Raw genomic sequence first — 27,724 nt, 5'->3', positions numbered from 1 at the left:
TGTGTCGTCTTGGCTTATGACAGAGAGTAGAAATACATATTTTTAACATGTTTGAATGTTGAGCTCAAAATTGAGGACTTTATTTATATTTTGCTGTTGGCTGTTGGTCACTGATGTGTCTTTTCATTTGTTTCAGAGAGTCGAATGATCTTGGATGCCTTTGCCCAACAGTGCAGTCGAGTTCTTAGCCTCTTAAATTGTGGAGGAAAACTCCTGGACTCCAACCATTCTCAGTCCATGATTTCTTGCGTAAAGCAGGAAGGCTCAAGTTACAACGAAAGACAGGAGCACTGTCACATTGGGAAAGGGGTCCACAGTCAGACCTCAGACAATGCAGACATAGAGATGCAATATATGCAAAGGAAACAACAAACTTCTGCCTTTTTGAGGGTTTTCACTGATTCTCTACAAAATTACCTGCTCTCGGGGAGCTTTCCGACTCCAAACCCCTCGTCAGCCAGTGAATATGGCCACCTGGCCGATGTGGATCCTCTGTCAACCTCTCCTGTGCATACATTAGGTGGCTGGACTTCCCCAGCAACGTCCGAATCCCATGGCCACCCATCTTCATCTACACTGCCAGAAGAGGAGGAGGAGGAGGAAGAGGAAGGCTATTGTCCTCGATGCCAGGAGCTGGAGCAGGAGGTTATTTCACTGCAACAAGAAAATGAAGAGCTCAGAAGGAAATTAGAGAGCATCCCAGGTATCCTGCCATATTCCTTGCAAGACAATTGCAACCCTTCTTTCTTTCACTTGTCTCATCTGTCTGTCTGTATTTCTGTACTCATGTATGTGTATGTGTTATGTATGTGTGGGCTTTTTTTGTTTTTTGGCCAGTGATGTAGAAAAGTTGGAAAAAACAGACATGCTCATGGGCTTGTTAGCCCATCCAGTGCCAAACAGACATTGTAGGATGAGCCACTAGCCTATTTACTTCCAGCTACCGTGTTCTTGTGTATAGAACGCCATAGTCCTATTAAAAGGTGTCTCTATCAATATAAAAATAATTTCTAGATGTGCTGCTTTGACAATGAAATAGGTCAAGTGCTATAAGCCTATTTTCTTAAAAAGTGGTCCTGTTCCTTTAAAATGGGTTTTGAATTTTTAAAAACTTTGATCCTATGCATTTTGTTAGTCAGTGATAGAAATTAAAATGAAATACTTTGAGAGGCAGAACTCAAATAGCACTGAACAAATGAAATGGTTTTTTCTATTTCATTAACTTTCCCTGCCTTTTCTTTTAAGTTTCAACAAGCATAATCTCTTTAGCATGTACACTGTCCTTTACCGTTATTAAGAAACTATGAAACTAATAGGTCAAAGATAGACCGGTAATTCAACTGGCCCCAAACTATTTGTGGCTGGCCTTGGCTAAATATGAGGCATTTCTTGCCTCTTAGAGACACTAGATTTTCAGAGTAGTAAAATCATCTTTCTGGCAAGACATTCTCTCTGGGTTGCAAAGTCTTTTTTATTTTTTATTTTTTGAGAGGGAGTCTCACTGTGTTACTGAGACTGGAGTACAGTGGCACCTTGTCGGCTCACTGCAACCTCCGTCTCCTGGGTTCAAACGATTTTCGTGCCTCAGTCTCCTGAGTAGCTGAGATTATAGGCGCCCACCACCACGCCTGGCTAGTTTATATATATACATATGTATTTTTTAGTACAGATGGGGTTTCACCATGTTGGCCAGGCTGGTCTTGAACTCCTGACCTCAGGTGATCCACCCACCTCGGCCTTCCAAAGTGCTGGGACTACAGGAGTGAGCCACTGCACCGGCCCTGATTTTACTTTTATCTTTGAATTCATTCCTGTATGTCTGTGGCTTACAGAAGACAAGATCATTAACAAGAACAATCTCTTCAAACCTTTTTAATTGTGCAGTTGTTGCTAAAAAGTGTTGAAGCTTGTGCCCACCAATCTACACATTTATTGGTTAATTGCATACATGTACTACTATTCTAATTTATTGGGGTTCAAAATAAATCATACATAGAAAATTTTAAAATTTTAATGCCGATACATATGTATAAATGTAAGTTATATTCTTTTTTTTTTTTAATTGAGACGGAGTCTCGCTCTGTGGCACAGGCTGGAGTGCAGTGGCGCGATCTTGGTTCACTGCAGCCTCTGCTACCTGAGTTCGAGCGATTCTCCTGCCTCAGCCTCATGAGTAGCTAGGAATACAGGCATGCACCACCATGCCTGGCTACTTTTTTCTTTTTCTTTTTTTTTTTTTTGTATTTTTAGTAGAGACAGGGTTTCGCCATGTTGGCTCGGCTGGTCTCGAACTCCTGACTTCAGGTGATCCGCCCGCCTTGGCCCCCCAAAGTGCTGGGACTACTGGCTCAAGCCACTGCACCTGGCCAATATAAGCTATATTCTTTTCTTGATACAGTATCTTTGTATCACTCAATTTGGCAGCTGATCTAGAAAGAAGGAAATGTTAAAGAAAGCTACCCACTTGTTTATTAGTAGACAAAGGAAGCAAAAAGAAGGCTTATCATTTAAAATAATTCTCCAAATAGAGCTGAGGTTTGGTTCAGAACATTTTGGAATTAGATTAAGTGCAGTTGTCTTGTGGAGCTGGGGAAGTAAGAGGTGCAGCAAATCCATTTTCTCCTTTTGCATTGGAGCCCTGGAGTTAGATGCAGACGCGTAGTGTTTTCCCACGCCAGGCAGGCACCAACTACAAGAGGGACCCTGGGTAGAACCCAGAAGAATGTAACGGAACCAGATCACTCCTGGTTTCCCCAAGTCCGAGACATGGTTGCAGCTAGCACACTGTGGGATTTTACAAATCTCACAGCTACGTAACCCATGCTTAGTTCACTCTGGGTTTATCTCACGGGTATTTTTCTTGTCACCCCCACTGCCCCTCTTTAACTGGGGCAGAAAATCGTGTCCTAGAGGTCATCCAGCTACGGAGACTTTTGTCAGCCACTCAGAACCATAACCAAAGGAGCCTTCCTAGCTTTTGAAGTGCTTAGTGGCACTCCTTGATCTCATCTTGGGAAAGAGTTTCAGAGTGCAAGGACAGGTGGACACAAATGTCCTAAGTAGTATTGTCTAATTCCTGATCCTAAATATTTGGCAAGCTGTATGTCCTTGATGTGTCCTAAGCAAACTTGGGGTTCAGTCCCACTCTCACTTACCGAACCCGTAGCAGGTCAGGTGCTTTGTGGTAGGGGTTCACTCAGTGTTGGCTTGCCACTAATCATTGTGTTTTGTACTTCCCAGAAAGATGGAAATGCTGCCATTTCTTGAGGCTTCTTGTTGATCAAACATTGAATTGACACTGGTTGAAATTAGGCTAATGATCAGTCCTATTACTGTAAACATTCAACCCTGTTGACAGCCCCCTCCCGGAACTTGAACCAGCAACCATTTCACATGGATAACTGTGTTTACGTTAAGTAATACATCCAACAATATGGATGAAAAGCCAGTTTATTAATTATGCATAGTAAAAATAGTATACAATGAAGAAAATATTAGTTTTTTTATGATTACTTATCACGTATTTATGACCTAGGGACCACTTAATATTGGAAAACAGGTTAAAGTGTCACTTGGAGATGAAAACTTGATCAAAGGGAGAAGCCACTGCCCTCTTGCCCTTACCTCTCAATGCCCATTTTTACCTAAACAATAAACCAGCCTGTGAGTGACACCCAGGAATCCACTTTTTACTTGATTAGCTGTGCATTTTGGGTAGAGGGGTATCTGTTATCATTTGAAGAAAAGTGTGCTATGTGGTACACTGATTTTGCATAGAATAAAAATGTTTTGTCCTACAGTAACTCTCCTACATAATTTGGGATGGATTTTCCCTAAGCAGTGGTCTCAATAGGACCCCATCGTTCTAGAGGCCAGTACATTTCTGTGGAAGGACCTGGGGCTTTCTTCTAGTAGAATCTACCTGAGTTGTGGGAATCACTTTTTTACAGCCAAGCAGGATGGATGAATACAAAGGAGAAGGCAACGCTCAGCAGGTAGCACAGAAAATAAGGTTGAAAAGGAGATAGGTCAGCTGCTGCAGGTCAGAGCCCAGGCAGTGTTCCTCGGTCATTTCTCTGCCTTTCCGGAGGAGTGCTGTTGAGGATTTTTTTTTTTTTTTCCTGAGATAAAGCCTTTATACCTGGGAGCAGTTCTTGAAATGAGAGTTAAAAATAAACAAGCCTATCAGTCTACAAGAAAAAATGATTTCACTTGGGCATCTCTCAAGGGAAAAGGTGAGAAACCATACCAAAACAAAGAAGTTGTGGGCAGGCACTATTTCTGGCACTACTCTGAGAGGGGCAGTGTTACGGTATTATTTGTAAAATATCCAACACAGTCTTTTGATGATCAGCTACATACAAGGCAGGGGCTTCTGGAAAATTCCCTCTAACTTTTCAGAGCCAGTTGCAGGTGTAGGGAATTCAAATTTTATCCCAATCAAATAACGTTAGCACATTTTCTTCTGTATTGGATCACCACACTAGAAAATTAGAAAGTGTTTAGAAGTAAAATTTTTTGAAAAGGAATTGAAATTATATTAAAAGAAAAAAGCCACAAAAGCAGAAGACTTTTGAATCAGGAGCATGAAGGGATGAGGGGTTTTTAAAAGAAGGAAAATGGTGCATAGAACTTCTCATTGGAGAGAGTGTCAGTTTAGAGTAGTCACATTTGCTTAGGAAGCTTAGTCAACACTAAGGAGAACTCATAAAGGAGGACAAATATAAAATAACCATATTTCATCTAATCTGAGATGCCAGTGGATGTAAGCTACACCAATCTTTATGCTCCACTAAGAAAGAAGAAATCATAATTGTACATTTTAATTACCTTTGAACATAAAGTCCATGGATTTTAAATATGAAAAGCTGTGGGTCTTAGAATCATAAAATGTGGTAATTTTTGCTAAGAAAAGTCCAAAGTAAAATAATTATAACACATTAAGAATACCTTGAAATTTTCTGTGTGCCAAATATAGGAAGGATGTGTTTATTGTTGATATTTTAATTAAACTTTGTTTTGTAAAGTTAAAGTATACAAAGTGAAGTTATAGGATATATAGATAGTTAAAAGTTACTGTAGTGAAGCTGTATCTATCATCTCACATAGTTACCCATTTTGCTGTTCTTGTAGTAAGAGCTGCTAAAATCTACTCAGTAGCCTTACTCTCAAGTACGGTACAAATCTGTCACCTGTGTACTCCTCATGTTGTGTTGGATCTCTAGACCTATTCATCCTATATATGTGCTACTTCGTAACATCTGAGCTATATCACCCCATTTCCACTCCAACTCCCCACCCATTGTAGCTACTGTTTTGTTTTCTAGCTCTGTGTATTTGAATTTTTCTTTATTTTAGGTTCCACATGCAGGTGAGATCTTACAATATTTTTCTTTCTGGGTCTGGCTTAACATAATGCCCTCCAGACTTACCCATGTTGTGGCAGTGGCAAAATCTTGTTCTTTTTTAGGTCAGAGTAATATTCTATCCAATAATACACCACAGTTTCTTTATCCACTTGTCTGTTGACAGACACTTAGGTTGTTTCCATGTCTTGGCTATTGGGAATAATGCTGCAATGAACGTGGGAGTGCAGATGTCTTTACAAGATGTTGATTTCATTTCTTTTGGGCATATGTCCAGGAGAAGGTTTGCTGGGTCATATTTTTAATTTTCTAGGAAAATTCCAATACTGTTTTCCATGTCTATACCATTCCACATTCCCACCAATGGTGTACAAGGGTTCCCTTTCTCCCATACACTCACCAACACTTGTTATCTTTTGACCTTTTGCTAACAGCCATCCCAACTGGTGTCAGTTGGTGTCTCATAGTGGTTTAGATTTGTATTTCCCTGGTGATTAATGATGTTGAGTATATTTTTATATATGTGTTGATATTCTTTGGAGAAGTATCTATTCAAGTATTTTGCCCATTTTGTAATTGGATTATTTGTTTTTCTACTGTGGAAGGGTATGAGTTCTTTATATATTTTAGATATTAATCCCATGGTTTGCAAAAATTTTTTCTCAGACCATAGATTGCTGTTTCATTTTGTTGATTGCTATGCAGAAACTTTTTAGTGTGATGCAGTTCCATTTTTAAAATTTTTGCTTTTGTGGCCTGAAAATTTTGTTGTTGTTCTATGTAGTAAGAGCTGCTAAAATCTACTCAATATCCTTAATCTCAAGTACAGTACAAATTTGTTACATTGGGTTATTTATTCTTGCTTTTGTGGCCTGAGCTTTTATGGTACCTAAAAAATTATTTCCAAGGCCAGTGTCCAGAGCACTCTCCCTGTGTTCTTTGTCTTCCAGGACTTTTATAGTTTCTGGTCTTGTATTTGGGTCTTTTCTCCATTTTGAGTTTATTTTTGTGTATACTATAAGTCAAGGATCTAATTTGATTCTTTTGCATGTAGAAATCCAGTTTTCCCACACCCTTAGTTGAAGAGCATTGTTAATGTTTTTGTAGCACCCTCAACTTTCTAAAAAGTGCTTTTTTTAATTATCTCATTTTATCCTCATAACTCCATGGGGCCACAGCAAATATTAATATCATTCCTATTTTACAAAGAGGTTGGACAGTGAGCTCAGTTGGAAACCTAGGATTACAATCCAAGCCTCTGACTCCAGATCTAGTTTATTACCCGCGCCACCCTCAAAACAGCTGATTCTCATTATTCACCATCGTTGTGTTCTATAAAGTCACTGTGAGCACCACATTGAGAATATTAAAACATTCCTCCTAGGGGAAATACAGAGCTAGGTTCTTAAGAGCCTCTGTTCACAACAGTTTCATCAGCTGATCAGTATATAACTTTGTTTTATGTGTGTGTTTATTTAAAGAGATCTTATTTAATAATTATCACTGGTTGAGTAACGGCACTATGGTTCATGCCTGAATGAGGTGTATCTAACATGCTTGTTTTCTCTGTAAGACGCATCACAGTCTTCTTGTGCTTAGGAGCAGTAGACAGCACTTCAATGCTACAATTGGGGCCATTTGAAACAGTGAGATCACCAACAAAAGTCACAAAAATACAAAAACTGTAGCACTAAATAATAGACCATGGTGAGGACACTTGTTTACAGTGATGAGAGCTGAAACAAGAAGGCAGAACATTGCCTTGTTCCACTTCAGCTGGGAATGTGTGCATATCAGGTTTTCAGTACTCTGCACATGCCTGTGAGTCACTACAAAAGCACCACAAGGTCTGATTTGGGGGTTACAAATACATTTTGGCAAGTAAAGCACATTTGCACATACCGAATCCGTGAATCCTCATCAGGATCCACTGTACCAACTCTAGAGGCTACAAACTAGAGAACTAACCTTGGATTCTGCAGTTCTGATCATGTTAGTCCCCTGTTGTCATTCTCTAAGAAAGTTTTAAAGTGATCAGTCATGTCAGTTTTTGGATAACAGGAATTTTGCAAGAACAGAACACCCCAGAGTAGATGCAGTGTAGACGTGTGCTAGTATTCTCCGGTGCCCTCACCACCCTCCAAACGTGAATATACCCACAAGGGCCTGTGGGAGGGAAAATGCTCAGGTCGATTTCTGATCCTGAGAAACTCACAGATCATATGTAAAGTGGGGGCTCTGAGGTAGATGAAAAGAACTTAGTACATTCTGAGTATCAGAGCGAATGATAGGGACAGAGGAATAAAGAATTGAGTTCTTTCCCTGAGAATTTGCTGAACGTCATCATGGCTGTGGGTTACAGCTATCAGTGACACTGAGGGAGACAGAGAAACAGGAGGTAAAGAGAATGGATTCGGAGTCAAAGCCGTGTTTGAATCTCCTCTCCTGCTACTTGGTATCTGTGATTGTTTTGGAAAATTGCTTTAATCGTGCCAAACCTCAGTTTCCCTTTCTATAAAGTGAGGTTAATAATACTGTAGGGATGTTGAAAGTACCAAATGCAGTGAAGTCATGGTTGGGTGCCTACTAGTCTTCAGTAAGCACTCAATAAATGGAAACTTTAAGAAAAAGAGGAAATTATTTTGTGCTTAGTGCTCCAGAAATCATATGTTGTTTTCCTTATGATAAGTGGTATTCTTACCTTACAAAGGTGTCACCATTCAATTAGTTGGCCAGGTGGGGAACCTTAGATACATCCAGAGCTCATCTCTCCTTCTGACTCCCAGTCAGCCTCCACTCTTCTGGGTCCCACCTCTTACCCACCCATCAGTGGGACCTCTCCTTTCCCTCCACTAGTGTCAACCAGGCTCATCTCATAACTGGAGCTGTTGCAAGAGTCACTAAGCTCCCCTCCCAGACTCCAGTCCCTCCCACACCAGACTCTGGTCTCTCCCCAAAACAGCCGCAGGTCACCCACTGCCAAAGAGCCTCTAAGGGCTTCAAATAGTCTATGGAGTAAATTCTAGCATCCTCAGTGTGACACACAAGGTTCTTCAATTCCTGTCTTTGGAGACTCAGCCTTCAATGCCCACCAGATACCAAGTGTTCCAACCCCATTGGACAGTTTGTGAATCCCTGAGCAGCCAAAAACTTCCATACTTCAGGCCTTCCTTTACTCCTGCTATTCCTTTCAACCTAAGAACATACTCCTTTTCTCTCCACTTGAGAAACTCCTATCCATCCTTTAGTACCCAGGTCAGGTGACACTGTAACAAATACTTCCCACCGTTCCCAAGCAAAATTCATCACTTTTCATAGCACGTCATGCAGATTCTGTTATCGTTACCATAGGAAGTGGTTACTCTGTATGTGTCTGTGTCTCCTGATGTCCTGATATGAAGAGAGACAGGCCATGGAGGTCCTTGAGGACAGAGGCTCAAAGTCATCTTTGTGTCCCCTCTTTCTTAGCCCACTGTTAGGCATGTTGTAACATCTACATGTTAATTGAATTGAATTAATGGAATGAGGATACTGACATGAACAGAAATATAACTGCGCATCTGTAGGCTGACTAATTCAGCTCATTGTTTATTTCTAGATATTTACAATTCAGGAGCTTATACTTTACAGAGATGATGTGAATAGGGCACGTAAAGACGATGAAACACACAGATGGCCATGGTTGTCAGAGGACAGTAAATCAATTGCCCTATAAAAGTGTGTGTGGAGTATTTTGAGATGTTTTAAGTCCTTGAAAACAACTGTATAGCAAGATAGATTAAATATTGCTTGAAGGGTGAAGAGAGAAACTCTGATCAAGATTTTAATGCAATGAAAATTAGGAACTAGAGACCCAAGCACCCTTAAGATGGGCAAAACCAGAATCTGAGCGGTTTTCCCCAAGGAAAACTATTCAGGAAGACCATTTCACTAGTCTCTTTTACCAGCTGCTCATACAAGACAGCACAGTCAACAGAGTCAATTAAGTGGCCTCAATGAAGAATTCACTAGACTCCCAATCTTAAAATGACAGTAGCTTACATTAGGCACTATTTATTGGGTGCCTTTTGCTTTACATGTATTATTTTAATTAATCCTCACAATAACTGTATTACAGTAGGTCGTTATCCCAGTTTTACAGGTGAGATCATAGAGGCCGGGAGAGGTTAAGTAACCTGCCCAGAATCACATGGTTAATAAGTGTAAGAGTCAGTACACTGAAAAATAATAGTATCCAAGAGTTACTTTAGGACCAATATCCAAGGCTTTTTGTCAGTTAATTGGTGTCTACTAGTGTTATCGTAGAATGTCTTAAAGACCCTATGTGTGTGACTTTAACATCCCTGGGCGCTTTCCTTTTCTTGAGCGGGACACCATCTAGATATCCTACATACCCAGTGGAACATTTGTAACCCATTCCTCTCCATTTTTACTTTGCTTAGACAAAATTGTCTACTGCTGCTTAGACAGTACAGCTGCCGAGAAGACACAGTCAACAGAATCACATAAGTGGCCTCTATGGAGAATTCAGATAATTCATAGACAACCAATCTTAAATGACAATAGTTTACACCAGGCAGTATTTATTGGGTGCCTTTTGCTTTACATGTATTATTTACACAAAAGACCTTCCTTATTTCCTTTCTTCCTCTGAAGTATTTTACTGTTTCCAGGATTCTCCAAGATGCATTTTGAAATTATGTTACATAGAGGAGAAAAAAATTATAAATATCAATATCGGGATAGGTAGTAGGTATGTTTTAGGTGCCTTTATAGCCATTCTTCGTTGTAATAGAAGTTTCGTTTTTGGTTCCTCATTTATGTTCTCATTACACCTAATAGATTTGTCAGACTTTGTCCTGTAGAATGGACAAATGAATGAGTAAAACATGCCCGATGGGTCTGAAGTAGTAGTTTCACTGTGAGAGTGACTTGTTTATAATTCCTAATTTAGGCTGGGTGCAGTGGCTCACCTGTAATCCCAGCGCTTTGGGAGGCTGAGGCAGGTGGATCGCCTGAGGTAAGGAGTTCCAGACCAGCCTGGTCAACATGGTAAAACCCCCTCTCTACTAAAAATAAAAAAAATTAGCCAGGCATGGTGGCGGACGCCTCTAATCCCAGCTACTTGGGAGGTTGAGGCAGGAGAATGGCATGAACCTGGGAGGCGGAGCTTGCAGTGAGCCAAGATCGTGTCATTGCACTGCAGTCTGGGCTACAGCACTGAAACTCCGTCTCAATAAATAAATAATAAAATAAAAAGTTCCTAATTTGCACGAGGAGGGAGTTGGCTGTGAAAGCCTCTGGGGGCATCACCAGCTCCTCGAGGATCCCCTGACCTCTTGCTGCTGAGAGTCAAGACCCACTCTCCCTTCCCTTGGGGGCCAAGGGAGTGGAGTGGTGGCCTGGTCTCCACACAGCTGCACCTGCAGCACTGGTCGCTCACCCCACCCGTGAAGGCCAGTCCTCACTCGGAAACTCCACAGTCCCCCACAGAACCTTAGGTTAACAGAACAGAGGGACACGAGGACAAGTTTTCCACAATTTCCTTTTCAGTGCTGTTGCACCTCCCAGGCAGGCAGCGTGGTGTAGCTGTGGGTCAGGATCATAAATTTCACTCCCACTTTTCTAGACGCACCTATCTCCACTTCCAGATTAACTTTTTTTCCCCAGAAAATATTCCACTTGATTCCACAGCTTCCCTGTGTAAATCTAGGCACCTATCCAGAGAGCCCCCAGTTAAGAGTGCTGTTCCAAATCCTTCACAGCAGGTGTTGGCCAGGAGTGCCTCTAGGTTCCTGCCTTATAGGACCAGGAGTGGGAGGATGGGAGGACAGCTGGTGAAGGGAGGCACTCAGAACACCTGGGGCAGTTTGGGCTATTTTAAAAAAAAAAAAAAACAATTGACCAAATAAGAGTCTTGTCTTCAGTCTTCCTGGTCTACTTAGCCTGTGCCCAGTTATCAGTGTACAGGACCCATTTGCCTTAAATAGGGCCTCCTATGGCCAATAAATACACATAACACTCCATTTCCTTCCAACCTATGTGCATCCACTGGCTTGGGTCATAGCTTAGTACTGCTGCCTAAATGTGCATGGAAAGAAACAGCCAGCTTTTAAGCCCTTCCAGGACTGTCCCTTCCACACTGAAGTAACAGCAAGGAAGGCGAGACAACGGTGATGTAGACATTTTTCAAACAACTTTTAAATTAGTATAAAACTGTTATACCCACTGTAAACACTGGCTCACGCCTGTAATCCCAGCACTTTGGGAGGCTGAGGCGGGCGGATCACAAGGTCAGGAGATGGAGACCACAATGAAACCCCGTCTCTACTAAAAATACAAAAAATGAGCCGGGTGTGGTGGCGGGTGCCTGTAGTCGCAGCTACTCGGGAGGCTGAGGCAGGAGAATGGCACGAACCTGGGAGGCAGAGCTTGCAGTGAGCGGAAATTGCGCCACTGCACTCCAGCCTGGGCGAGAGAGCGAGACTCTGTCTCGGAAAAAAAAAAAAAAGTCATAATAACTACCCTAATCCCACAACTAAAAAATAATCATTGTTAACTATTATCATTAACACTTCGGCTTATTTCTTCCCTGTATCTTTTCTATGCACATCATTATATTTAACATGGTTGAGGCCATGGTAAATAGTTTTATATGCTGCCTTGTAAACATTTTGGGATTTCATGTAAATTTATTTTATGTTTTATATATTTTAAGTTCTGGGTTACATGTGCAGGATGTGCCGGCTTGTTACATAGGTAAACATGTGCCATTGTGGTTTGCTGCAACTGTCAACCCATCACCTAGGCTTTAAGCCCAGCTTGCATTAGCTGTTTTTCCTGATACTCTCCTCCACCGACCTCCCCTCCCCAATAGGCCCCAGTGAGTGTTGTGGTTCCCTTCATGTGTCCACGTATTCTTACTGTTTAGCTCCCACTTACGAGTGAGAACATGCGGTGTTTGGTTTTCTGTTTCTGCATTAGTTTGCTGAGGATAATGGCCTCCAGCTCCATCCACGTCCCTACAAAGGCCATGATCTCGTTTCCTTTTTATGGCTGCATAGTATTCCATGGTGTGTATGTACCACATTTTCTTTATCCAGTCTATCATTGATGGGCATTTGGGTTGATTCCATGTCTTTGCTATTGTGAATAGTACTGTAGTGAACATACGCATGCATGTATCTTTGTAATAGAATGATTTATATTCTTTTGGATATGTATCCAGTAATGGGATTGCTGGGTCAAATGGTATTTCTGGTCCTGAGTCTTTGAGGAATTGCCAGATTGTCTTCCATAACTGTTGAACTAATTTACATTCCCACCAACAGTGTAAAAACGTTTCTGTTTCTTCACAGCCTCGCTAGCATCTGTTATTTCTTATAATTGCCATTCTGACTATGATGAGATGGTATCTCATTGTGGGTTTTGTTTTTTTTTTTTTAATGAGACGGAGTCTTGCTCTGTCAAATTCTGGATAGAATTTGTTTAAGTTCCTTGTCAGATGGATAGATGGCTGGAGTGCAGTGGCGCAGTCTCGGCTCATTGCAAGTTCCGCCTCATGGGTTCATGCCATTCTCCTGCCTCAGCCTCCAAAGTAGCTGGGACCACAGGTGCCCACCACCACGCCCTGCTAATTTTTTTGTATTTTTAGTAGAGACGGGGTTTCACCATGTTAGCCAGGATGGTCTCGATCTCTTGACCTCGTGATCCGCCCGCCTCGGCCTCCCAAAGTGCTGGGATTACAGGCCTGAGCCACCGTGCCCGGCCGTAGTTTCTTTTTTTTTTTTTCTTCTCTTTTTAAAAAAAAATTTTTTTTATTATTATACTTTAAGTTCTAGGGTATATGTGCATAACATGCAGGTTTGTTACATATGTATACTTGTGCCATGTTGCTGTGCTGCACCCATCATCTTGTCAGCACCCATCAACTCATCCTTTACATCATGCAATCCCTCCCCCCTTCCCCCTCCCCATAATAGGCCCCGATTTGTGATGTTCCCCTTCCCGAGTCCAAGTGATCTCATTGTTCAGTTCCCACCTATGAGTGAGAACATGCGGTGTTTGGTTTTCTGTTCTTGCGATAGTTTGCTGAGAATGATGGTTTCCAGCTGCATCCATGTCCCTACAAAGGACACAAACTCGTCCTTTTTTATGGCTGCATAGTATTCTATGGTATATATGTGCCACATTTTCTTAATCCAGTCTGTCACTGATGGACATTTGGGTCGATTCCAAGTCTTTGCTATTGTGAATAGTGCTGCAACGAACATACGTGTGCATGTGTCTTTATAGCAGCATGATTTATAATCCTTTGGGTATATACCCAGTAATGGGATGGCTGGGTCATATGGTACTTCTAGTTCTAGATCCTTGAGGAATCGCCATACTGTTACCCATAATGGTTGAACTAGTTTACAATCCCACCAACAGTGTAAAAGTGTTGCTATTTCTCCACATCCTCTCCAGCACCTGTTGTTTCCTGACTTTTTAATGATTGCCATTCTAACTGGTGTGAGATGGTATCTCATTGTGGTTTTGATTTGCATTTCTCTGATGGCCAGTGATGACGAGCATTTTTTCATGTGTCTGTTGGCTGTATGCATGTCTTCTTTTGAGAAGTGTCTGTTCATATCCCTTCCCACTTTTTGATGGGGTTGTTTGTTTTTTTCTTGTAAATTTGTTTGAGTTCTTTGTAGGTTCTGGATGTTAGCCCTTTGTCAGATGAGTAGATTGCAAAATTTTTCTCCCATTCTGTAGGTTGCCTGTTCACTCTGATGGTAGTTTCTTTTGCTGTGCAGAAGCTGTTTAGTTTATTTGTCAATTTTGGCTTTTGTTGCCGTTGCTTTTGGTGTTTTAGACATGAAGTCTTTGCCCATGCCTATGTCCTGAATGGTATTCCCTAGGTTTTCTTCTAAGATTTTTATGGTATTAGGTCTAACATTTAAGTCTCTAATCCATCTAGACTTAATTTTCGTATAAGGAGTAAGGAAAGGGTCCAGTTTCAGCTTTCTACTTATGGCTAGCCAGTTTTCCCAGCACCGTTTATTAAATAAGGAATCCTTTCCCCATTTCTTGTTTTTCTCAGGTTTGTCAAAGATCAGATGGCTGTAGATGTGTGGTATTATTTTTGAGGACTGTGTTCTATTCCATTGGTCTATATGTCTGTTTTGGTACTAGTACCATGCTGTTTTGGTTACTGTAGCCTTGTAGTATAGTTTGAAGTCAGGTAGCGTGATGCCTCCAACTTTGTTCTTTTGACTTAGGATTGGCTTGGCAATGCAAGCTCTTTTTTGGTTCCATATGAACTTTAAAGCAGTTTTTTTGCAATTCTGTAAAGAAACTCACTGGTAGCTTGATGGGGATGGCGTTGAATCTATAAATTACCTTGGGCAGTATGGCCATTTTCATGATATTGATTTTTTCTATCCATGAGCATGGTATGTTCTTCCATTTGTTTGTGTCCTCTTTGATTTCACTGAGCAGTGGTTTGTAGTTCTCCTTGAAGAGGTCCTTCACATCTCCTATAAGTTGGATTCCTAGGTATTTTATTCTCTTTGAAGCAACTGTGAATGGAAGTTCATTCATGATTTGGCTCTCTGTTTGTCTGTTACTGGTGTATAAGAATGCTTGTGATTTTTGCACGTTGATTTTGTATCCTGAGACTTTGCTGAAGTTGCTTATCAGCTTAAGGAGATTTTGGGCTGAGACGATGGGGTTTTCTAAATACACAATCATGTCATCTGCAAACAGGGACAATTTGACTTCTTCTTTTCCTAACTGAATACCCTTGATTTCTTTCTCTTGCCTGATTGCCCTAGCCAGAACTTCCAACACTATGTTGAATAGGAGTGGTGAGACAGGGCATCCCTGTCTTATGCCAGTTTTCAAAGGGAATGCTTCCAGTTTTTGCCCATTCAGTATGATATTGGCTGTGGGTTTGTCATAAATAGTTCTTATTATTTTGAGATATGTTCCATCAATATCGAATTTATTGAGATTTTTTAGCATTAAGGGCTGTTGAATTTTGTCAAAGGCCTTTTCTGCATCTATTAAGATAATCATCTGGCTTTTGTCTTTGGTTCTGTTTATATGCTGGATTACGTTTATTGATTTGTGTATGTTGAACCAGCCTTGCGTCCCAGGGATGAAGCCCACTTGATCATGGTGGATAAGCTTTTTGATGTGTTGCTGGATTCGGTTTGCCAGTATTATTATTGAGGATGTTTGCATTGATGTTCATCAGGGATATTGGTCTAAAATTCTCTTTTTTTGTTGCGTCTCTGCCAGGCTTTGGTATCAGGATGATGTTGGCCTCATAAAATGAGTTAGGGAGGATTCCCTCTTTTTCTGTTGATTGGAATAGTTTCAGAAGGAACGGTACCAGCTCCTCCTTGTACCTCTGGTAGAATTCAGCTGTGAATCCATCTGGTCCTGGACTTTTTTTGGTTGGTAGGCCTCAATTTGCCACAATTTCAGAGCCTGCTATTGGTCTATTCAGGGATTCAACTTCTTCCTGATTTAGTCTTGGGAGAGTGTAAGTGTCCAGGAAATTATCCATTTCTTCTAGATTTTCTAGTTTATTTGCATAGAGGTGTTTATTGTTTTCTCTGATGGTACTTTGTATTTCTGTGGGGTCGGTGGTGATATCCCCTTTATCATTTTTTATTGCTTCTATTTGATTCTTCTCTCTTTTCTTCTTTGTTAGTCTTGCTAGCGGTCTATCAATTTTGTTGATCTTTTCAAAAAACCAACTCCTGGATTCATTGATTTTTTGGAGGGTTTTTTGTGTCTCTATCTCCTTCAGTTCTGCTCTGATCTTAGTTATTTCTTGCCTTCTGCTAGCTTCTGAATGTGTTTGCTCTTGCTTCTCTAGTTCTTTTAATTGTGATGTTAGACTGTCAATTTTAGATCTTTCCAGCTTTCTGTTGTGGGCATTTAGTGCTATAAATTTCCCTCTACACACTGCTTTAAATGTGTCCCAGAGATTCTGGTATGTTGTATCTTTGTTCTCATTGGTTTCAAAGAACATCTTTATTTCTGCCTTCATTTCGTTATGTACCCAGTAGTCATTCAGGAGCAGGTTGTTTAGTTTCCATGTAGTTGAGTGGTTTTGATTGAGTTTCTTAGTCCTGAGTTCTAGTTTGATTGCACTGTGGTCTGAGAGACAGTTTGTTATAATTTCTGTTCTTGTACATTTGTTGAGGAGTGCTTTACTTCCAATTATGTGGTCAATTTTTGAATAAATGTGATGTGGTGCTGAGAAGAATGTATATTCTGTTGATTTGGGGTGGAGAGTTCTATACATGTCTATTAGGTCTGCTTGCTGCAGAGATGAGTTCAATTCCTGGATATCCTTGTTAACTTTCTGTCTCGTTGATCTGTCTAATGTTGACAGTGGGGTGTTGAAGTCTCCCATTATTATTGTATGGGAGTCTAAGTCTCTTTGTAAGTCTTTAAGGACTTGCTTTATGAATCTGGGTGCTCCTGTATTGGGTGCATATATATTTAAGATAGTTAGCTCTTCCTGTTGAATTGATCCCTTTACCATTATGTAATGGCATTCTTTGTCTCTTGATCTTTGATGGTTTAAAGTCTGTTTTATCAGAGACTAGGATTGCAACCCCTGCTTTTTTTTGTTCTCCATTTGCTTGGTAGATCTTCCTCCATCCCTTTATTTTGAGCCTATGTGTGTCTCTGCATGTGAGATGGGTCTCCTGAATACAGCAAACTGATGGGTCTTGACTCTTTATCCAATTTGCCAGTCTGTGTCTTTTAATTGGAGCATTTAGTCCATTTACATTTAAGATTAATATTGTTATGTGTGAACTTGAATCTGTCATTATGATATTAACTGTTTATTTTGCTCGTTAGTTGATGCAGTTTCTTTCTAGCATTGATGGTCTTTACATTTTGGCATGTTTTTGCAATGGCTGGTACCGGTTGTTCCTTTCCATGTTTAGTGCTTCCTTCAGGGTCTCTTGTAAGGCAGGCCTGGTGGTGACAAAATCTCTAAGCATTTGCTTATCTGTAAAGGATTTTATTTCTCCTTCACTTATGAGACTTAGTTTGGCTGGATATGAAATTCTGGATTGAAAATTCTTTAAGAATGTTGAATATTGGCCCCCACTCTCTTCTGGCTTTCAGAGTTTCTGCCGAGAGATCTGCTCTTAGTCTGATGGGCTTCCTTTTGTGGGTAACCTGATCTTTCTCTCTGGCTGCCCTTAACAGTTTTTCCTTCATTTCAACTTTGGTGAATCTGACAATTATGTGTCTTGGAGTTGCTCTTCTCGAGGAGTGTCTTTGTGGTGGTCTCTGTATTTCCTGAATTTGAATGTTGGCTGTCTTACTAGGTTGGGGAAGTTCTCCTGGATGATATCCTGAAGAGCATTTTCCAACTTGGTTCCATTTTCCCCCTCACTTTCAGGCACCCCAATCAGATGTAGATTTGGTCTTTTCACATAATACCATACTTCTTGAAGCCTTTGTTCATTTCTTTTTCTCTTTTTTCTTTAGACTTCTCTTCTCGCTTCATTTCATTCATTTGATCCTCAATCACTGATACTCTTTCTTCCAGTTGATTGAGTCAGTTACTGAAGCTTGTGCATTTGTCACGTATTTCTCGTGTCATGGTTTTTATCTCTGTCAGTTCGTTTATGGCCTTCTCTGCATTGATTATTCTAGTTATCCATTCTTCCATTCTTTTTTCAAGATTTTTAGTTTCTTTGTGCTGGGTACGTAATTCGTCTTGTAGCTCTGAGAAGTTTGATGGACTGAAGCCTTCTTCTCTCAACTCGTCAAAGTCATTCTCCGTCCAGCTTTTATCCGTTGCTGGCAATGAGCTGCATTCCTTTGGAGGGGGAGATGCGCTCTTATTTTTTGAATTTCCAGCTTTTCTGCCCTGCTTTTTCCCCATCTTTGTGGTTTTATCTGCCTTTGGTCTTTGATGATGGTGACGTACTGATGGGGTTTTGGTGTTTCCTGTTTGTTAGTTTTCCTTCTAACAGTCAGGACCCTCAGCTGTAGATCTGTTGGAGATTGCTTGAGGTCCACTCCAGACCCTGTTTGCCTGGGTATCAGCAGCAGAGGCTGCAGGAGATAGAATATTGCTGAACAGCGAGTGTACCTGTCTGATTCTTGCTTTGGAAGCTTCGTCTCAAGGGTATACCCCGCCGTGTGAGGTGTGGTGTGTCAGTCTGCCGGTAGTGGGGGATGTCTCCCAGTTAGGCTACTCAGGGGTCAGGGAGCCACTTGAGCAAGCAGTCTGTCCGTTCTCAGATCTCAACCTCCGTGTTGGGAAATCCACTGCTCTCTTCAAAGCTGTCAGACAGGGTTGTTTGCGTCTGCAGAGGTTTCTGCTGCTTTTTGTTGTTGTTGTTTAGCTGTGCCCTGTCCCCAGAGGTGGAGTCTACAGAGACAGGCAGGCCTCCTTGAGCTGCTGTGGGCTCCACCCAGTTCGAGCTTCCCAGAGGCTTTGTTTACCTACTTAAGCCTCAGCAATGGCGGGCGCCCCTCCCCCAGCCTTGCTGCTGCCTTGCCCTTAGATCACAGACTGCTGTGCTAGCAATGAGGGAGGCTCCGGGGGCGTAAGACCCTCCCGGCCAGGTGTGGGATATAATCTCCTGGTGGGCTGTTTGCTAAGACCCTTGGTAAAGTGCAATATTGGGGTGGGAGCTACCTGATTTTCCAGGTGTTGTGTGTCTCAGTTCCCCTGGCTAGGAAAAAGGATTCCCTTCCCCCTTGTGCTTCCCAGGTGAGGCGATGCCTCGCCCTGCTTCAGCTCTTGCTGGTCGGGCTGCAGCAGCTGACCAGCACTGATTGTCCAGCACTCCCTAGTGAGATGAACCTGTTACCTCAGTTGAAAATGCAGAAATCACCTGTCTTCTGTGTTGCTTGCGCTCGGAGCTGGAGACTGGAGCTGTTCCTATTCGGCCATCTTGCTCTGCCCCCTCTGATGATAGTTTCTTTTGCTGTGCAGAAGCTTTTACTTGGATCCTATTTGTCAATTTTTGCTTTCGTTGCAATTGCTTTTGACATTTTCGTCATGAAATCTTTGCTCGTGCCTATGTCCTCAATGGTATTGCGTAGATTTTCCTCTAGGATTTTTATAGTTTTGGGTTTTACATTTAAGTCTTTAATCCATCTTGAGTTAATTTAAGTCTTTAATCCACTTTGAGTTAATTTTTGTATAAGGTAAAAAGAAGGGGTAGAGTTTCAATTTTTTGCATATGGCTAGCCAGTTCTCCCAGGAACAAGGAATGGGGAAAGGATTCCCCATTCCTTTCCCCATTGCTTGTTTTTGTCAGGTTTGTCGGAATCCTTTCCCCATTGCTTGTTTTTGTCAGGTTTGTCGGAAATCAGATGGTTGTAGATGTGCAGTCTTATTTGTGAGTTCTCTATTCTGTCCCGTTGGTCTGTGTGTCTGTTTTTGTACCAGTACCATGCTGTTTTGCTTACTGTAGCCTCCAGCTGTGTTCTTTTTGCTTAGATTCTCTTGGCTATATGGGCTTTTGTGTTTATGTTCCATAAGAATTTGAAAGTAGTTTTTTCTAATTCTGTGAAGAATGTCAATGGTAGGTTAATGGTAATATTTGAATCTATTAATTACTTTGGGCAGTATGGCCATTTTCATGATATTGATTCTTCCTATCCATGAGCATGGAATAGTGTTTCCGTTTGTTTGTGTCCTCTCTGATTTTCTTAAGCAGTGGTTTGTAGTTCTTCTTGAAGAGGTCCTTCACTTCCCTTGTTAGTTGTATTCCTTGCTATTTTATTCTCTTTATGGCAATTGTGAATGGGATTTCACTCATAATTTGGCTCTCTGCTTGCCTGTTGTTGGTATATAGGAATGCTTGTTTGATTTTTGCACATTGATTTTGTGTCCTGAGACTTTGCTGAAGTTTCTTATCAGCTTAAGAAGCTTTTGGGCTGAGACAGTGGGATTTTCTAGATACAGGATCATGTCATTTGCAAACAGAGACAGTTTGGCTTCCTGTCTTCCTATTTGAATACCTTTTTTTTTTTTTTTTTTTGGAGATGGAGTTTTGCTCTGTCGCCCAGGCAGGAGTGCAGTGGCAGGATCTCAGCTCACTGCAAGCCACCTCCTGGGTTCACACCTTTCTCCTGCCTCAGCCTCCCGAGTAGCTGGGACTACAGGCACTCGCCACCATGCCTGGCTAATTTTTTGTATTTTTAGTAGAGACGGGGTGTCACCGTGTTAGGCAGGATGGTCTCGATCTCCTAACCTCATGATCCGCTTGCCTTGGCCTCCCAAAGTGCTGGAAATACAGGCATGAGCCACCGCGCCAGGCCTCGAATACCCTTTGTTTCTTTCTCTTGCCTGATTGCCCTGGCCAGAACTTATTATATTTTTTTTTTTTGAGACAGTCTTGCGCTATTGCCCAGGCTGGAGTCCAGTGGTGCGATCTCAGCTCACTGCAAGCTCTGCCTTCTGGGTTATCACCATTCTCCTGCTTCAGCTTCCCGAGTAGCTGGGACTACAGGCGCCCGCCACCACACCCCGCTAATTTTTTGTGTTTTTTAGTAGAGATGGGGTTTCACCATGTTAGCCAGGATGGTCTTGATCTGAGCTCGTGATCTGCCCGCCTTGGCCTCGCAGAGTGCTGGGATTACAGGCGTGAGCCACAACCCCTGGCCCAGAACTTTCAATACTATGTTGAATAGGAGTGGTGAGAGAGGACATCCTTGTTTCGTGCGGTTTTCAAGGGGAGTGCTTCCAGCTTTTGCACATTCAATATGATACTGGCTGTGGATTTGTCATGAATGACTCTTACCATAAATTTTTCATACACATGTTTTTGTTTGTTTGTTTTAGAGAGCGATGTTGCTTTGTTGCCCAAGCTGGAGTGCGGTGGCACAGTCATGGCTTGTTGCAGCCCCTGAAATGCTGGACTCAAGTGATCCTCCCAGCTTACTCTGGGTAGCTGGGATTACAGGCACAGGTCACCACACCCAGCTAATGGCTTGATTGTTTTGTAGAGATGTATTCTTGCTATGTTTCCCAGACTGGTCTCAGTCTCGTGGGTGGAAGCGATCCTCCTAACTTTGCCTCCCAAATTTTGAGATTATAGGCGTGAGTCACCGTGCCTGGCAACATCTTAATGACTCTAAAATATGGATGAGGCAAAAAAAAGTTCATTCAAATCCTGATCAGTCAATGAGTCTTTACAATTTCTCTAAAACTTCCAAGCAAAATCCAAGGTAGTGCCTTGCACATGTCGCTTGACAAAGCAGTGACATATGTACCCTTGTGTTTTATTCTAACCATAAACTGTGAAGAACAGAATGCTGCTTTGGAGCCTCATACCCAGCCCTGTGTAGAAGAGATTCCTACGTAGAAAGTAAATGAAGTCCCCAAAGTCATACAGTCAGTGAAAAACCTGGAACTAAAATGCAGACCTGTTTCCTGTCTCCATTTATTTCTCGAAACTTAGGGTTTTTTCCAGCAATTAATGCTCAGTGTCAGGAGACACATTCTTCCTCGCTGTGGCATCAGTAAAAAGGGCTGGACTTTTAAGAAGCTGGTGAAATTAGGGGCATTTGACAGGTTTTATTAAACTTTGGTTTAATAACAGGCCTACCTCTAACTGATACACATGTGACTTATTTTGGTTGACCTCTTACTGTTCAGCAAGTGCTTCTTCAATTTGGAGAATATATTCATATAACTGTTCACAAGTGGCCCCAGCCGAGGTCTGTAAGGATGATGACTATTTTAAGAAAATGCTTTTTTGGCAAGAAGAAAAATTTTCTAACCTACTCCTACTTCCTGTTACTCAAAATCTTCAAAAGGATGTTGAAGTAGTTTTTGATTTATGTTACATTGTGATGTCACCTAAAAAATCCAAGGCTGTTGTTATATTACACTGCATAAAATGATAATTCCTGTTTGCTATCTTAAAAAAATCGTGAGAAAAACGAAATTTAGAAAGCTCGGTGGTGATACTTTAAAATTAGGGCTTAGGTTAAATATTTATTATTTTTTTGAATGTGACAAGAACATCTTAAGAAAACACACAGCTAAGAAATACAGTGGCGGCCGGGCGCGGTGGCTCAAGCCTGTAATCCCAGCACTTTGGGAGGCCGAGACGGGCGGATCACGAGGTCAGGAGATCGAGACCATCCTGGCTGGCTAACACTGTGAAACCCCATCTCTACTAAGAAATACAAAAAACTAGCCGGGTGAGGTGGTGGGCGTCTGTAGTCCCACCTACTCCGGAGGCTGAGGCAGGAGAACGGCGTAAACCGGGAGGCGGAGCTTGCAGTGAGCTGAGGTCCGGCCACTGCACTCCAGCCTGGGCGACAGAGCCAGACTCCGCCTCAAAAAAAAAAAAAAAAAATACAGTGGCAACAATTCATATAAATTAGGTTATTAACTAAGCTACCAAGACCTTTAAAGGCAATTAGTTACTACTCCTGAAAGGGTTCTAATATAAATCTTAAGATGTAGGCATTATTTATGTAGTGGTACAAAAAAAAGTCATGCTCTATGTTGGGTTAATATCTATTCACTTTTATTTTGATTATTCAAGGAGTCTATAAGACTAAGCCTCAAAAAATAGTGTAATAGTGAAATATATAAAGGGATAAAATCAGTTGAGCTTCTTTGGGACACTTAGGGAAGAACTGTGTGGCCAAGTGTGTATGCATTGAGAAGCAAGTCTAATTGTATGGAATTCTGCTTACTGAAGAACTAGGAATGAATCCGTCATTAGAAACAGTTATATTATTGATTAATAATTAGCAAAACCTTAGTTTTCAGTACTTTAATTTTAAAAAGCATCATTGGGTGCTACTGCTACAACCTGAGTCAAATAAGTCAAGACATGTCTCTTCTGTGGGTTCTTTGTGATCATGATTGTTGACCCAAATTCATCTTGGAGTAAGTTTGACTTGAAAGTTCTCAGTGAATTGTGCTGAACCTAAAAATTCTTTTCAAACTATAGCATCTGTTCTGTATTTACAAACTGAAATAACTACGGATGTCAAATGAAAGAAGATTCTATTTCCTTTAGAAAATATTTTTTTTTTAGAAGTTTGCATCAAAAATCTTTTTAGAGGCCGGGTGCGGTGGCTCGTGCCTATAAACCCAGCACTTTGGGAGGCCAAAGCAGGAGGAGGCCAGGAGCTCAAGACCATCCTGGGCAACATAGCAAGACCCTGTCTCTGCAAAAAAATTAACATGATTAACTGGGTGCAGTGGTGAGCACCTGTAGTCCCAGCTACTGGGGAGGCTGAAGTGGGAGAATCACTTAAGCCCAAGAGTTCAAGGTTGCAGTGAGCTGAGATCACCGTACTGCACTCCAGTGTGGGTGCCAGTAAGACCTCTGTTTAAAAAAAAAAAAAATTAAAAATATTTATTTATGTTTATGTTACAGGAAAGCCAATGTGTAATTGTTGCTATTTCTTCCACCCAGTGCCCTGCCAGACTGTTTTAGATTACTTGAAGACGGTTCTGCAGCACCACAACCAACTCCTGATACCACAGCCAGCCGACCAGCCAACTGAGGTAGGTCTCTAGGGAAAAGATAAATGTTCCACTTGGGATTCCCTTAAGATGAAGTCTCTTGAGAATTTACCAGTGTATACCAGAACAGAATGGCTAGCAAAATAGTTTTTGACTGAGGTTTACCGGTCTGTTACCTGTAAGTATGTAATTTGTGGAGAAAGATGACACATGTATTTATCTACAGAGATTCAGCTTCGTACTGAGTGGGGAAAGACAGAGGTAATGACAATTTAAATAGCATGGGCAATTTTTCCACCGTTCTGTTTGCACAGAGATGCCTGAAATGAGAGACACCAACTTGTCATTCCCTCAGACAGAGCCTGTGTTCCACATGCCCCCCACTCTGGGCACCTCACAAACTGGGCACGATTCTCCAGAGTGTAGATAGGCATTTTCCAGACGTCAGGGCCTCTGGATATGGGTTATTTTTTTCATCTGGGTTTCAGTGGAAGAAACCACAGTCTCTCCCAATCTATAGAAGAAATTATGTGTTTTAATAGTAATAAAGATGGTATATACTTATAAGATGTTCAAGACTCAGTTTTGAATATATGACTTTCATACAAGACTTGAGAACCGTGGACAATCCCCACAAGAATCCCCTGGGGAAGCTCTGAGGTTTCCCACAGCCTAAAAATAAGCCTTCCTTGGATTCTCCTCCTCTTCCGCCATCATTGCCCTCCTTTCTACTTCCATCTTCTTCCAGGCTCCCAAAGCATCCTGGGTCAGCACCTTCATTCTGCACTACAGCACATCTTGCTCCTCGAAAGTTCGGCCCGGGTCTCATCTCTAGTTTCATAGAAGACACTCGATTCATGATTGCTGAATGGTGACCTCATTTTTTTCTAATGATTAAACATTTGAAAAGCAGGTCTATATTCTTTATCTTCTCTCTCTTAATTTCCATTTGCTCTTCCCCCCTGTAATCTGGCTTCACTTCCACCACTACCAGAGTTTTCTGCAAGAAGCCCCTGGTGACTCTCCAGTTGTCTGGTCCTGTGACACTTTTTCCACTCTGGTCACCCCACGCCCTCACCTCTCCTCCTCTGTGCTCTCTCTTGCCCTTAGCCTTAGTGTTAGTACTTTCTCCTGGTTCCTTGCTCCTCTTCCTATGACGCCTTCATGAGTTTTTCCATCCACTGTTCTCCAGAGTTCATGCTTTGTCTTTTTATCTCACTCTCTACTGCCTTTTCTCATCAGCTATGTTTCTTATTTATTTATTTATTTATTTATTTATTTATTTTTGAGACAGGGCCTCGCTTTCTTGCCCAGGCTGGAGTACAGTGGCATGATCATGACTCACTGCATCCTCTACCTCCCAGGCTCGGGTGATCCTCCCACCTCAGCCCCGCAAATAGCCGAGACTACAGGTGTGTACCACCACGCCCAGCTAACTTTTAGTTTTTATAGAGACAGGGTCTCACTATGTTGCCCAGGCTGGTCTTGAACTCCTGAGCTCAAGTGAATCTCCTGCCTCAGCCTCCCAAAGTGTTGGGATTACAGGCATGAGCCTAGGTCCAGTTGTGTTTCTTATAACATTCACTAGATGTGTGTTAACAAGTCCCACATGCATACCTAGAGCACCAGTCCCGGCGGCTTCATTGTAGACCACCGTGCCAACTGCCTGGCCCACAGTGGTTTGCCCATACACTGCTTGATCTCACCGCACCTATTCTGAATACCCATCTGTAGTTCCTCCAGTTTTCAATAAAGGTGCCACCAACCCCAGGTAAAAGTTTTGACACATCACTGACCCCCTCATTTCCTACGTCTAAGAATTCTACAGCTATGTTGAGTTGTCTCTCTTTTCCTAGGTCGACTGTCTCACCTGACTGTTGCAGCAGCTTCTTTCTTCTCCATTCTCCACGCTGGAAAGTTTTCTTTTTTCCCCTGAATTACAGATCCAAAGTAAATGTATACTTAAAATCCTTTGCTCCCTAGAATTAAATCCATATTTCCTAACTTGACATTACTGTCAAGTTACAAAAAACACAACTGAAAAGCCCACTTCCTCCAAGAAGCTCTCCCTGACTGCCACACCCCTGCTTTGTGCCTGTGTGGCACACTGTTCATAAGTGTAATTCAGAGCTAGTTACCTTGCTTAATAGTAAATGTACACCTATGTCTTCCATTTGATCATGACTCAAGTAACCCATTAAGGGTGATTCATTTTGTTTTTTTTCAGTGACTCAACAATAGGTCAATGTTTAATAACCTGTGGGTGGCTAATTGAAGAAAATATACAACAAGAATTCTACAAAAATAAGAAGATAGGGGAAATATCTACGTTTCCTCTGGATAGGACTACTTAAACTTTATGACTCATCATCATTATGACTGTACTATTTTTATTGTCATTTCAGGCACACGAGCATTTTCTCATTTTTTTTATTTATCACATTTTACTTCTATTAACTATGCTAAAACAGGTTTATAAATCTCATCCATAACCCGGAGAGCATTCTGAGTTGTGCTTTGGGCTATAGATTACTTTCTCTTTCTTTCCCTTTTTCTTGATAAAAATTACCTCCAAATGGTATTCCTACATTTTATGAGACCAACATTTTATGCAGAGCTACTGCATTCAGTGGATTTTTTCAAAGTTTTTGGGAAAGCTCCTTTCCTGGATTGTCAGCTGCCAGATCACTAGTCTGTCCCATCTTGAAATAGACCGGTTTCAGGGGCACAGCAAAGCATTGCGTACAGGGTGAACCCTGAACTCGGGGATGGCATCCCCAGCCCCATCCCTTTGAGTTGTGAAGCCGCCTTGGAAAGGGATTTGACCTCCTTGGTAAAACAGAGCTGTAATCCTGGCTTACCGGGTGAGCTCACTCGCCTGAGCAAAACAGCTTTTAAAAATTATATGGTGTTAAATAAACAGCTTAAAAAGCAGCTAGACAGTCTTTTCTAAGGCTGATGAGTATTTACAGGGACCATAACTAAGAGGATGGTGGAAGTCTTGTTTTTTAAATTAAGGATGGTAGAAGTCTCCTTTTTAGTGGCTCCTCATCTGTGTTGCTCTCCTTAAAGTTCTTTACTTTTGCGAATTTATATTCAGTGGTTTAAAAAAAAGTAAGAATTCTTCATTGTAGCCACCATTACTGGGTGTCTGCTGTGTGCCAGCCACAGAGGCCTGTGCTCCACTGCATCAGCCGTTCAGCAAATGTTTATTGCACCTGCATTGTGTCAGGCGCTGTACTCCACCCTGAGAGTCTGGCGTAGAATAAACAGGTAACAGTTCCAGCTCTCATAAGCTTATCTTCTAGTGGGAGATGGCTGGACTGCTCGCCACAAACCACCAAGCTGGGATTGTCATCTGTATTTTAACAGAAAGGAGTGAAGTTTAGAAAAGTCACCTGCCCAAGGCTGAACCCAGAGCCCAGCTGTGGAGTAGACCTAGTACCTCCACCTGTGAGGAGAAAGGAGGGAAGTGTGCAAAGTGCTTGGGGCAGGCGCTTCGGGCTGGTCATCTGTTGCTCAATACGTGGGGACGTTTATTAAGCTTCCTCCATGAAAGTGCTGGTGACACAGTGAGTGGTTTTGAGTCAGCCAGCCCCCAGATTTCACGCCCCCGCCACCACCTCCCACCCAGCCTCCCTGAGGGCCGAGGGGTCAACCATTCAGAGCCCTTAGGAGACCTTTCCTCTCAGTGTGTGGGAAGCAATGGATTTATTTTCCCTGCTGCCGCTTTCCTCCCAACCATAGCCTCTGTTCCTCATTTTTGTGAAAGACATCACTGTTTGACCTGGAGATCATCTTGCTTCCTCAGTCTCCCGTACATACACCTTGGCCCATGGAATTGGTTGCCTGGCCTCCTCGATTCGACAGC

At 41.8% G+C, this 27,724-nt stretch overlaps 1 protein-coding gene across 2 annotated transcripts in view; it reads left to right on the top strand.

The window, feature by feature from the left end:
* BEND4 (BEN domain containing 4) overlaps positions 1-27,724 on the top strand; it is a 51,358-nt gene that overhangs the window by 12,873 nt on the left and 10,761 nt on the right. For both annotated transcript variants that reach the window (XM_001098619.5, XM_015138295.3), the window contains exons 2-3: positions 137-703; positions 23,804-23,895. In XM_001098619.5, the coding sequence (XP_001098619.3) occupies positions 137-703; positions 23,804-23,895 (659 nt within the window). The remainder of the gene's footprint in view (positions 1-136; positions 704-23,803; positions 23,896-27,724) is intronic.

Source organism: Macaca mulatta, chromosome 5 (assembly GCF_049350105.2).
Source record: "Macaca mulatta isolate MMU2019108-1 chromosome 5, T2T-MMU8v2.0, whole genome shotgun sequence".
In the NCBI taxonomy this organism is placed as follows: Eukaryota; Metazoa; Chordata; class Mammalia; order Primates; family Cercopithecidae; genus Macaca; species Macaca mulatta.
This window is presented reverse-complemented; position numbering and strand designations above follow the sequence as displayed.